The sequence below is a fragment of the Felis catus genome, chromosome B3 (genome assembly GCF_018350175.1).
Source record: "Felis catus isolate Fca126 chromosome B3, F.catus_Fca126_mat1.0, whole genome shotgun sequence".
Classification (NCBI taxonomy): Eukaryota; Metazoa; Chordata; class Mammalia; order Carnivora; family Felidae; genus Felis; species Felis catus.
The window spans coordinates 62,185,454-62,198,340 of record NC_058373.1 but is presented as its reverse complement, the minus strand read 5'-3'; the positions used below and the strand labels follow the sequence as shown (position 1 = coordinate 62,198,340).

Here is a 12,887-nt window from a genome sequence, read left to right as displayed (position 1 = left end):
ATGGGATTCAGAACTAGTCTTTGCCACTTAGGCTCCTGTTGGTGATGCAGGATGCTGTGTGTCCTAGTCTGGTGCCCTCTGCTTGGCCTCTGGGCCTTGGTATATCATGAGCTCTAAAGTAGAACTGTGATCTTCACCTTTGAATTCTCAAGGCCTATCTAGATGGATGGATGGATAGATGGATGGGTGAATGAAGTATGGATCTGGTGACTCAGGATGCTAGCCTTCTGGTATATCACTTCACCCTCCCCTCCCCTATCCCTCAGGACAGATATGCTCCACACTCCATTCAGCTGGGGCTCCCAAAGGTTTTATCCACTTGGCTGCCAAGGAAAGTACCGGGCAACAGCCATGAATGGCTTCCAGAAAGCCTAGCTAACAGGAACCAGCTGTGGCTACACATACACAAGAGGTATCCAAATGTCCCTTCTCATCTTCCACATTCCTTGTCTTTGTCCCAGGGGACCATTTCCCTCTCAGCCCAGGATTCTGAGGTTCAGGACAGGCCTGGCAGTGCTAAGGCTGCTGAAGGTAGTCTCCCAAGGCTTATTTCTGAGGCCGACTGAGTCTCCGGAGTTTCTTGAGTTGACTGAGCAGCTCAGAGATAAAAGACTGAAAGAGAAACAGGGATGAGATCAAGGAAAGGGGTCACGCTCACCCACCACAATGCCCTTCTTAATCTCCCCTGACCCCATGTCTCCAGAGCTGGGGAAGGTGAGAAGGACCTAGCGCTAAGCCTTCCTCTCAAATACTCCTCTTCATTAGCTGCCTCCCCTCTAGGTCCCGCTTACCCCCAGAGCAGCAGCAGAGTATCCCTTACCTCTGTGGGGCGGGGGCAGTTTTGGAGAAGAGCCTGGTGGAAAAGAGCAAAGAGTGAGTCCCTGAGCCACAGAACTTTCCCACAAGCCTCCACTCAGCTTCCCAGGAATCCTCTCCTCTGAACTGGTTCTCCCCATGCCACTCAAGGAGGCAAAACCTGAGTTCCTGGGCTCCTCCCTCTCTAAGCTCAGCTTCCATTCCCCAACCCCAGGCCCACATTCTACCTCCAAGTGAGTCTTCTGTTCCTCTGTGGATAGTTCCATGAGAGCTTCCAGGTCAATCTCAGGCTCAGGAGGAGTTGGTTGACCCTGTTTGGGAATCACATGGGGCTCAGAGGGGCCTGGCTAGCTGGTGCTGGAGTGAAAGTTACTGTCGGACTCACCCATCTCCTACCCTACTTCTATGTTCAGTCTGTCTCCTCACTCAGACCACACGTTCATTCTGCCATTCAACACTTACTGAATACCTACTATCTTCTATCTGAAACAGGGCTAGGGTTCTTTAAAAAGAGTGCCTGTTCAGGACACCTGGGTAGCTCAGTCGGTTGAGCATCCAACTTCGGCTCAGGTCATGATCTCACGGCTCATGAGTTTGAGCCCCACATCGGGCTCTGTGCCGATAGCTCAGAGCCTAGAGCCTGCTTCAGATTCTGTCTCCCCCCATCTCCCTCTGCCCCTACCGTGCTCACGTGCTGTCTCTCTCAAACATAAATAAACATTTTTAAAAATAAAAAATAAAAAGAGTGCCTGTTTAATTTCAAAGGTGTATGCATGTTGTTGGTAAGGATCTAAAATGGTACAGCTGCTTTGGAAAACAGTTTTGCAGTTCTTTTTTATTTGTTTGTTTGTTTGTTTGTTTGTTTTGAGAGAAAGAGGCAGGGGCAGAGGGAGAGGAGCTAGAAAATCTTTTTTTTTTAATTAAAAAAATTATTTTTTTAATTTTTGAAAGAGAGACAGAGCATGAGCTGGGAAGGGTCAGAGAGAGAGGGAGACACAGAATCCGAAGCAAGCTCCAGCCTCCGAGCTGTCAGCACAGAGCCCGACATAGGGCTCGAACCCATGGACCGCAAAATCATAACCTGAGCTGAAGTCGGATGCTCAACCAACTGAGCCACCCAGGCGCCCCAAGGAGCTAGAAAATCAAGCAGGGTTCACACCCACAACTGTGAGATCATGACCTGAGTCGAAATCAAGAGTCGGATATTCAACCAACTGAGCCACCCAGGCTCCCGGGCAGTTCTTTAAAATGTTAAGTATAGAGTTGTCACCTGACCCAGCAATCCTACTCCTAAGTCTACTCCCAAGAGAAATGAAAACATGTCGACACAAAAGTTTGCAGGAATGTTCATAGCAGTATTATTCATAATAGCCAAAAGGTAAAATAATACATATCTCCATCAACTGATGAATGGATAAATAAAATATAATGTAGCTATACAATATTGCTCAACAATAAAAGGAACACAGCATTGATTCAGACTACAACATGGATGAACCTTGAAAACATTATGCTAGTGAAAGAAACCAGTTACAAAAGGCCACATATTATGATTCAACTTGTATGAAATGTCCAGAATAGATAAATCCGTAGAGACACAAAGTAGATTAGTGGTTGCCTAGGGCTGGGAGTGGTGGTGGTAAGGAATGAGGTGTGACTGCTAATTGGCACAGGGTTTCTTTCTGGGGTGATAAAATGTCCTAAAATTAAGTTGTGGTTGAATAGCCCCAAAGATACTTAAAACTATTGGAAGTATACACTGCAAGTGATTGTATGGTATGTGAATCATATCTTAATAAAGCTGTCTTTAAGAGTTATCACAGTCAGGGGCACCTGGGTGGCTCAGTCGATTGAGTGTGTGACACTTGATTTCAGCTCAGGTCATGGTCTCATGGTTCATGGGTTCGAGCCCTACTTGGCATTCTCTCTCCCTCTCTCTGCCCCTCCCCTGCTGACACATGCATGTGTGCTCTCTCTCTCAAAATAAATAAACTTAAAAAAACAAAAGTTATTATAGTCAGTGAAATAATTTAAACAATACAGAGTTTATAAAATTGAAAATGAAGGAAGCTCAAGGGAATGAGAAGACAAGCTATAGACTGGGAGAAAATATTTGCAAAGGGTGTATCTGATAAAGGACTATTGTCCAAAATAGACAAAGAACTCTTGAAACTCAAAAGTAAGAAAGGAACAACCCAACTGAAAAATCAGAAAAAATATGAACAGATACCTCACCAAAGAATATATGCAAATGGCAAATAGGATATGAGATGTTCAACATAATATGTGAGTAGGAAATTGCAAATTAAGACAACAGTGAGATACACTACATACCTATCAAATTGGCAAAAAATCCAAAATGCTGACAACACAATGCTGATGAGGATGTGGAACAAGGGGAACCTTCATTCATTGCTGGTAAGAATGCTAAATAGTACAGCCACTTGGGAAGACATTTTGGCAGTTTCTTACAAAACTAAACACACTTTGACCATATGATCCAGTGATCAAGCTCCTTAGTATTTACCCAAGTGAGCTGGAAACATATCCATATAAAAACCTGCATAAAGATGTTTATAGCAAATTTATTCATAACTGCCAAAATTTGAAAGCAACCAATACATCCTTCAATAGGTAAATGGATAAATCAACAGCACACCCAGCCGATGGAATTATTATTCAGCACTAAAAGAAATGAGCTTCAAGCCATGAAAAGACTAAATGAACTGCAAACACATGGAATAAGTGAAAGAAGCCAATCTGAATTTGGCCAAACATATCGTATGATTCCAACTATACAACATTCTGGGAAATGCAAAACTATGGAGACAGTAAAAAGATCAGTTGGAATAATGGGGAAAGTGGGATATATAGGTGGAGCACAGAAGACTTTTAGGACAGAGAAAATACTCTGTATGATACTATAATAGTGGGTACATGTCATTACACATTTGCCCAAACCCTTAGAATGTACAATACCAAGAATGAACCCTAATACAAGCTATGGACTTTGGGTCATTATAATGTGTCAATGTAGGCTCATCAACCATAACATTGCACTGCTCTAGTTGGGGAATGATAATGGGGGAGGCTATGCATGCGTGGGGAAAGGGGGAACATGAGAACTCTCTGTTCAGTCTTCCTGTGAACCTAAAACTGCTTTAAAAATTAAGTCTAGGGGCACCTGGGTGGTTCAGTCAATTAAGCGTCTTGACTTCAGCTCAGGTCGTGATCCCGCAGTTCATGACTTCTAGCCCTGCATTGGGCTCTGTGCTGACAGCTCAGAGCCTGAGCTTGCTTCAGATTCTATGTTTCCCTCTCTCCCCCTTCACACTCTGTCTCTCTCTCTCAAAAATAAATAAACATATTTATTTTATGTCTATTTTAATAAGTCTATTAAAAAAAAGAGATGTGGGGTGCCTGGGTGGCTTAGTTGGTTAGGTGTCTGAGTTCAGCTAAGGTCATGATCTTACGGCTTGTGAGTTAGAGCCCCGTGTCAGTCTCTGTGGTGACAGCTCAGACAGAGCCTGGATCCTACTTTGGATTCTGTTTCTCCATCTCTCTGCCCCTTCCTTGCTCATGGTCTGTCTCTCTCCCTCAAAAATAAATAAATATTAAAGAGAGAGAGAGAGAGATGTGAACTCAATGGCCAAGGTTTAATAAACTTGTGATTTTTTACTGCTTTATCAAGGACTTTTTTTTTAATATGAAATTTATTGTCAGATTGGTTTCCATACAACACCCAGTGCTCATCCCAACAGGACTTTCTTTTTTTTATAAATTTTTTTTTTCAACGTTTATTTATTTTTGGGACAGAGAGAGACAGAGCATGAACGGGGGAGGGGCAGAGAGAGAGGGAGACACAGAATCGGAAACAGGCTCCAGGCTCTGAGCCATCAGCCCAGAGCCTGACGCGGGGCTCGAACTCCCGGACCGCGAGATCGTGACCTGGCTGAAGTTGGACGCTTAACCGACTGCGCCACCCAGGCGCCCCCCAACAGGACTTTCTTAAGTGAAAGTGGCATGGTGATAAAGAACATGACTCCTAGCACAGGTTGGTGCCACTTTTTTTTTAAAGTCTGTTTGTTTGTTTGTTTATTACTCTCTACACCCAACATGGGGCTTGAATTCATGACCCCAAGACCAAGAGTTGCATGCTCCACCAACTGAGACATCCAGGTGCCCGTGGTGCCACTTTCTTGATTCACACTGAGAGTCACCATTGTTTTTGCATCATCAGTACAAACGTCAACACAGTGAAAAAGGCAAATGACATCTCAATATTACTATGAACATAACCAGGAACCCTCTGAAAGGGTCTTGGAAACCCCCAGGGTCACCAGAATACACTTCAACTGCTGCCTCATTCATTTTTTTTACTGGGTTCAGTTTTTTCTTACTGATTTAAGAAGTCTTTTTTTTTTTTTAAACTAGATTAGCCCTGACGTTCATTCTACATATGATGGAAATTTGTGTGTGAGGAAGGGGTTGGGGAAATATATGTGTTTACATATAGCTAAATGTTTATATATAGCTAAATGTAACTAATCGTCTTTTCCAGTTTGGGGGTTTAATTTTTTTTTTAATTTTATTTTAGAGAGAATGCAAGCAGGAAAGAGGGGCAGAGCGAGAGAGAGAATCTCAAGCAGGCTCCACACTTAGCATGGAGTCCAAGGTGGAGCTTGATCCCATGACCCTGGGATCATGACCTTACCTGAAGTCAAGAGTGGGACACTTAACCAACTGAGCCACCCAGGCACCCCTTCAGTTTGGGTTTTGCCATTTCTTCTCCTTCTCCTTCTTCTAATGCTTAGCAAGTTCTTCTCATATGGATTTGAATAAATATTTGATATTCACCTTTACATTTTCTAGAGGTTTGATAATTTCACCTTTTCCTTTTGATTATTTAATCCTTTTTGACGTTGTTTATTTATTGATTTTTGAGAAAGAGAGAGACAGAGACAGAGAGAGAGACAGAAAGAGAGCAAGCAGGGAAGAGACAGAGAGAGGAGAAGAGAGACAGAATTCCAAGCAGGCTCCATGCTGTTAGTGCAGAGCCTGATGCAGGGCTCAAGCCCACAAGCTGTGAGATCATGATGTAAGCCAAAAATGAGAGTTGGACACTCAACCGATTGAGCCACCCAGGCGCCCCTGATTATTTAATATTTCAAGATCTATTTACTCAACAAATACATGTTCAGTGACTACTGTTATTAACCTGGCACTATGAACTTGGGAGCTTCAGTGAACAAAACAAAAATCTTGTCCTCAAAGAGCCCACATATTAGAGGCAGTCAAGAAGACAACTAGATACATATATAATAAGTATTTAAGCTGTATAATTTGTTTAACATTATTTGCGGGACTTTTTTTTTTATTAAAAAAATTTTTTTTAATGTCTATTTTTTATTTTTTTTGAGAGAGACAGAGACAGAATGCGAACGGGTTAGGGGCAGAGAGAGAGGGAGACACGGAATCCGAAGCAGGCTCCAGGCTGTCAGCACAGGGCCCGACGCGGGGCTCGAACTCACGAGTTGTGAGATCATGACCTGAGCTGAAGTCGGACGCTCAACCGACTGAGCCACCCAGGCGTCCCATTTGCGGGACTTTTTAGATGATGGAAGTGTTCCATATCTTGATTGGGGTAGTAGTGGTTACATATGAAAAAGGGCATCCCAATGTACACTTCGAATTTTATTCTCTGTCAGTTATACCTCAATAAAGTTGATATATATATTTTTTTAGGTTAAGAAAAAGGAAAAAGAAGCCTCACCTGCCCTCTCCTTCCTCCAACTGCCAACAGGTAACCACTGTTAACAGTTTTAGTCCTCCCATGCCTTTTTATTTATTATTTATTTAAAAAAATTTTTTTTAACGTTTTATTTTCTTATTTAAAAAAAAATTTTTAACGTTTATTTATTTTTGAGACAGAGAGAGACAGAGCATGAACAGGGGAGGGTCAGAGAGAGGGAGACACAGAATCCGAAACAGGCTCCAGGCTCTGAGCTGTCAGCACAGAGCCCGACGCGGGGCTCAAACTCACGGACCACGAGATCATGACCTGAGCCGAAGTCGGCCGCTTAACCGACTGAGCCACCCAGGTGCCCCTATTATTTATTTTTTTAATGTTTATTTATTTATTTCGAGAGACAGAGAGAGAGAGAGAGAGACCATGAATGGGGAAGGGGCAGAGAGAGAGAGAGAGAGAGAGAAAGAACCCAAAGTAGGCCCGGTGCTCAGTGCAGAGCCCAATGTGGGGCTCCATCTCACAAACCATGAGATCATGACCTGAGCCGAAATCAAGAGTCGGATGCTCAACTGACTGAGCCACCCAGGTACCCCTCCATGCCTTTTAAAAAATAAATAATGCTAGGGTTCTAAGTTAGCTCTTTCACCCTAAGCTCTAGGCTTTCCTTTTTGCTTGCTTGGTTTCTAGCTCATCTGGTTCATTCTTCGTTCATTTAATGCATATTTGTTGAGGGCATGCTATGCACCAAGTATTGTGATAAGTGCTGGGGCCATAACAGCAAGACAGACAGACATAACCCTGCCCTTGAAAAGCTTATAGTCTCCTGAAGGATATAGACAAGTGAAATGGCAGTTATAATACAGAGCGATAAGCACTCTGATGAGATACTTTGAGAACACAATGGAAAGGGAACATAACCAAGCCTGGGATTTAAGAAGGCTTGCTGGAGGAAGTGACCTCTAATCTGAGAACTGAAGGCTGAGTGGGAGTTAACCAGATATTTATTCTTAGTAACAGGGACTGAATTTATTCTCCCAAAATAAGTAACCAGAAAACTAGGGGTGCCTGGGTGGCTCAGTTGTTAAGCGTCTGGCTCTTGGTTTCCGCTCAGGTTGTGATCTCATAGTCGTGGGTTCAAGTCCCACAATGGGCTCTGTGCTGACAGCACTGAGCCTACTTGGGATTCTGTCTTCCTCTCTCTGCCCCTCCCCGACTTGTGTTGTCTCTCTGTGTCAAGAATAAACATTTTTTTTTAAAGTAACTAGAAAACTAGAATATATATGAACAATGTTTTCAATCATTGGACAAAGGTTGCTCAGGACTACCTAAGAGAGAAGGGAAACAGATGAGACAAACTCTGTAATTGCCCTGTATTTCTTCCTAGAGGCAATTTCCAGACCACAGAGCAGAGAGGGAGGTCCCAAGGAGAGCACAGTGGTCTTGCGAAATTGATAGGACAGAGATCAGAGTTCAGGGTTGAGGTGGCTGGGAGTTGCTAGACAAAGTTCTGGAGAGGAGGACATTATGAAAAGAGACCTCCAGAAATCTGCATAAAGGTTCTCTTGAGTCTTTGCTGAACACAAGATGCACATTCATAGGATAAAGCCTCACAAGCCCAGGTACTATGAGGCACCAAAGGCACAGAGATGAACAGTTCCCAGACCTCACACAGGACTGGGAGACAAATCAAGTTCCATCCAGTCAGAGTGGACAGTCATCATTGATCATTTAGGCATTCAGTAGAGACCTCAGAAGGGCCATACTTGACTAGGGGTTAAATTATTCTCTAGATTAAAGGATACTCTAGACTCAATGTAGCTTAAAAATATGCTTCAGAAGGATCAAACTGAGCCACAAGTAACTAAACTGCCTATTAAAACAAGGCCCAATGCTTTAAAGGAAGAAAAAAAAATCCAGTCAGTCAGTAACATGAAACTCATAAAATGTCCAGTATCCATTTAAAAAAATCACTAGTCATACCAGAAGCAGGAAATATGACCTATAACCAGGAGAAATATCAGTTAATAGAAGTAGACACACACACATGACAGAATTAGCAGATGAAGAAACCATGAACATACTAATGAGAAAAATGAAATCTATGAGAAAAAAAAAAAACAAATGTGGAGCATCCAGAGATGAAAAAGACAGTATTTTCAATGAAAAACTTACTGGATGAATGGAGGTAATGGCATATTTGACGTTGCCAAAGTACAGATCAGTTGAACTTGAAGATACAGAGACAGAAACTAGCCAAAATGAAACACAGAAAGAAAAAAACCTGGGGGGGGGGCAGGGAGGAAGAAGACAAAAGAGTCTTGGTGATCTTGGTATGATATCAAGTGGTCTAACACATGTGCATTTGGAATTCCAGAAGGTGGAGAGTGGGGCAGAATAGTAAAGCTGCACTCCAACTATTAAAATTCTACCTCTAAAAAAAGTATTAGTCTGACTCCCCAAAACCTTTTCATATCACTTATGATATTAACTACACGTATTTTGGATATAAGATATGTATATATTACTGAGAGTCAGATTACGATTGCAGTCCAGAGCTGAGAATATGGGCTGATATCATAATCCAAATATTCTTTCCTTAAAGTATTTTTTGAATTCTCAGAAATGAGTGGATATATCAAACAACCCCTGCTGAGATGAACAAATATGGTAAAACTGTGAGTCGATATTGCACGAAGTGGTTTCCTGCCAGATGCTGCCTGATCTGACTCCTTTCTCACTTTCACTCCATGTTCCATCCCCGTACTCCTGATCTCTCTGCCATGGGAACCAGCAATGAAGTAAGTCTCAGGGATGAGCTAACAAGTGTTTGTTTCACGTATTTGTTAGCAATACTTTTTTAAAGTTGGAAATCTAACAGATTGTTTCTTAAAATGTCACCAAATCAGAAGGGCTGCCTGCATCAAAATGCCAGTTACCACCAGGAAAAGATAGTGTCATAGAAGCTATAGGGAAGGAATGTTTCTTTTTGGAGGGGGTGTGGGGAAGAATGTTTCAAAACTCTAGAGTGGTCAACAGTATCCCCTGCTGATGTGTACATTAGATTTGGCCCCCAGGCAGTGATTGGTGACCCTGGCAAGAGCTCCCAATAGAATGGTGGAAACAGAAGCCAGGTTTCAGTGGTTTGAATAGTGAAAGGAAGGGGAAAGGTAAGTAAAGGATGTGAGTGTGGGGGCACATGGGTGGCTCAGTTAGTTAGGCATCTGACTCTTGATCTCGGCTCAGGCCATGATCTCACAGTTTCTGAGTCCAAGCCCCAAGTCTGGCTCTGTGCTGACAGCACGAAGCCCACTTGGGATTCTCTCTCTCTCCCTCTCTGCCCCTTCCAGGCTTGTGTGCTCACTTTCTCTCCCTCTCTCTCAAAATAAATAAATAAACATTTTAAAGAAAGGATGTGAGTGTGGACAAACTTTTAAGAAGTCTTGTCGTAAAAGAGACATGGAATCCTGGGTGGGATCTGGGGGGGGGCATATTGTTGGGCAAGTCTCCTTAAATTTTTTTAATGTTTATTTATTTTTCAGAGAAAGCGGGGAGGGGGGGAGGAGCAGAGAAAGAGGACGACACAGAATTTGAAGCAGGGTCTAGGCCCCTAGATGTCAGCACAGAGCCCAACATGGGGCTTGAACCCACAAACTGCAAGATCATGACCTGAGCCAAAGTCCGTAACCAACTGAGCCACCCAGGTCCCCCAAGAGTCTCCTTAAAATAGAACAAACTCATGAGTGTTTACATCCTTCCTTAGAAGCCAAATCCACACTCCACCTCTGGACAATAGGAGCTCTAGGGCCCCAAGTCTGTTTTGTTGAACCCAGACTTGGTTCCTCTGACGACAACAGAGCTGGTGCATACCCAGTGAGATGAGACAGGGCCCTCCAACAAGGTAAGGTTGGAACCCATTAAACCAAACTAAACAAGTAGTGATGCATCCCTGGAATAATTCCCAGCAGTTCTATCCAAGGTGGGCATGTCAAGGAGAGCCTGGTGGGTGGAGACAGACTCTATATGGGTAGAAGTCAGGCAAGGTAAGCCTGAACACTGTTGCCTCCATCTCTGCCTAAGATGACCAGCCACCTGGGGCTTCCCCAGGCCCTTGGATGCTTCCTGCTGAAAAGTGCTGGGATTGTGAGAGGAACTGCCACCTGGCACCTTTGGACAATTGTCATGGCAACTGCAGGCCAGGTATTTTATTTCGGTCATTGCCTGGGAGTGGTCCTCCCTCCCACGTATCCTGCTTTCAAATGTGATGAGCTCATTATTGTACAGCTTTCCCCCCTGCACTGATCTTACAAAAGCAGGTTCTTTGTCTAGTGTCTTTCTCCAGTGCCTGGAAAAATTTGCTTTGAGGTGTCTGAAATATGAGACTTTTTGTGCAAGTGTACCACAATCTGAAAGTGAAACTGTTCCAGAGAGGGAGGGTGCCAGCAGGATAGAAGGGCAGTAGAGGTGTTCTCCAAGGGCAGAGCAGGCCAAGAACACGTGCCTCTCCTGCTCACAGTTCCAGGGCATCTCCCTACACTGAACAAGTGAGTCCAGAATGCCGCAGGGGACGTGGTCGACACCTGGGCCAAACTGATACATGACCCAGTGAGCTTCACAAGACAGCCTGGGCCACATGCATCATTCTCCTCCACCCCCAATCACAGGGCCACTGACACAGCCCTTACCCGGAAGAATGACAAGCCCCTTGCCTCCCCAGAAACAAAAGATAGGAGCTGAGTCAAGAAGCAGAAGAAGAAAGGACCATGGTATGTGGACAAGACTCCTGGCCTCTGGCTTGGTGCAGTGGTTCTCAGCCAGCCACATGCTAGAATTAACTGTGGGGCTTATTAAAAGACCAGTGCCTGGAGCCCACCCTAGATTTAAAATCAGGTGAGGCACAGTCAGGTCATCCGGTTTTTTCTGAAGTACTTCAGGGCTGGAGAACCACTAAGCTGCCCGAGTAAGCGCCCAGGCTCTGCAGGCAGAGCTCCAGCTGCAGCTCCTGGTCTCCTGGTTTCCTAGTTGTATGACCTTGGACTTGTTACTCAACATCTTTAGGCTTCCATTTCCTTCGAGGTAAAAACATAGCTACCGAAGGGGGTTGTGGGGAGGGCCGAATGGAGTAACACATGCCAAGTGCTGGGTGCAGTGCCTAACACAGAGTTAAGTGTTCAGAATGCTACCCTTGTTGCTGAAGCAGCAGTTGTGACTACTCTAGGATCCCGATTTTTAGTTATCTCAGGAGGAAGGTGCCACTTCTCATGACAAGGGGCAGAAAGCCATCCTTTTCACAGGGTGGAGTTGAGGGGAGTCCATCAGAGCCAGGGCCAAGGACTTATTCTAGTCCATTGCTGTCTGTTCTGAGAGGATGGAAATGTTCTATATGTGTGCTGACAGGTGGTAACCATGAGCCACGTGGGGCTACTGGGCACTTGAAATGTGGCTAGTGTGACTGAGGAAATGAACCTTTAATTTTATTTAATTTTTATTAATTGAAAGGCAAATAGCTACACATAGCTATAGTCCTGGACAATGTAGCCCTTGACACGTATGTGTGTTCAGGATGAGAGTAAGTCAAGACATGAAGTAAATAAAAATCGCTCTTGTATCTCATTTGAGCTTCACAAAAGTCCTACAAAGGAGCTATGACAGGCGTTGATAGGCTCATCTTGTGGATTAGGAAACTAAGTCTCAGGGATGTGAAAAGACCTGGCTCAGATTTTGAAGAGAGTTAGAGGTAGAGCCCAGACCAGAGGCAGGCAGGTTTCTGGACTGCAAATCCACGTTCACTTGTTGGGAGCAGCTTTCTCTCACATTGGCCCTCCGGCTCCTCCTGAGGTCTCCCAGCAGGCTCTCTCCCAGGCCCCTGGTGGCCTCCCACCCTGCTGGTAGCACTCACCTGGAAGAGCTCCTGAATCTGTGCGTCCACCCACAGCTCCATCTCCAGCCAGCGCTGGAGCTGCCCCCGGTCATACTTCACCGTCAGCCGGCTGGGTCTCCGGGACCTGGGTACTTTGGAGAAGTCGGGGTGGGACTTTGACTCTGAGTCCGTGGATGACGTCCTCCTCCTCCCAGAAGTCCACTGGACCTTCTTACTTGGGTTCTCCCCATCAGGGCTGGGAGATGTGCAGGAAGTAGGGCTTGAAGACAGCATGGAAGGATTGGCGTGAGCAACAACCTGGGGAAAAACGGCCAGTCAGAGCAAGGGTGTCAGGGAAGTGAGGAGACGGAGAACAGAGGGAGAGGCCAGCAGGGAAGAAAGGAAGGAAGAGGAGGGAGGGCCAAGTCTCCGGGAGGGGCGGAGGGTCAAAGATCAACAGGACTT

General features: G+C 44.6%; 1 protein-coding gene across 2 annotated transcripts in view; it reads right to left on the bottom strand.

Annotated features, from left to right (window-relative positions):
* Positions 1-288: 288 nt before the first annotated feature.
* The window catches only part of PPP1R14D (protein phosphatase 1 regulatory inhibitor subunit 14D), a 25,311-nt gene continuing 12,712 nt past the window's right edge, over positions 289-12,887 (bottom strand). Inside the window, exons 3-6 of one of the 2 annotated variants that reach the window (XM_023255485.2) lie at positions 12,462-12,740; positions 1,044-1,127; positions 821-853; positions 289-612 (exon numbers count right to left, since the gene is read on the bottom strand). In XM_023255485.2, the coding sequence (XP_023111253.2) occupies positions 547-612; positions 821-853; positions 1,044-1,127; positions 12,462-12,716 (438 nt within the window). In that variant the 5' untranslated portion in view covers positions 12,717-12,740 and the 3' untranslated portion in view covers positions 289-546. Of the gene's footprint in view, positions 613-820; positions 1,128-12,461; positions 12,741-12,887 lie in introns of both variants that reach the window. The other variant, XM_023255484.2, reaches the window with a different exon arrangement.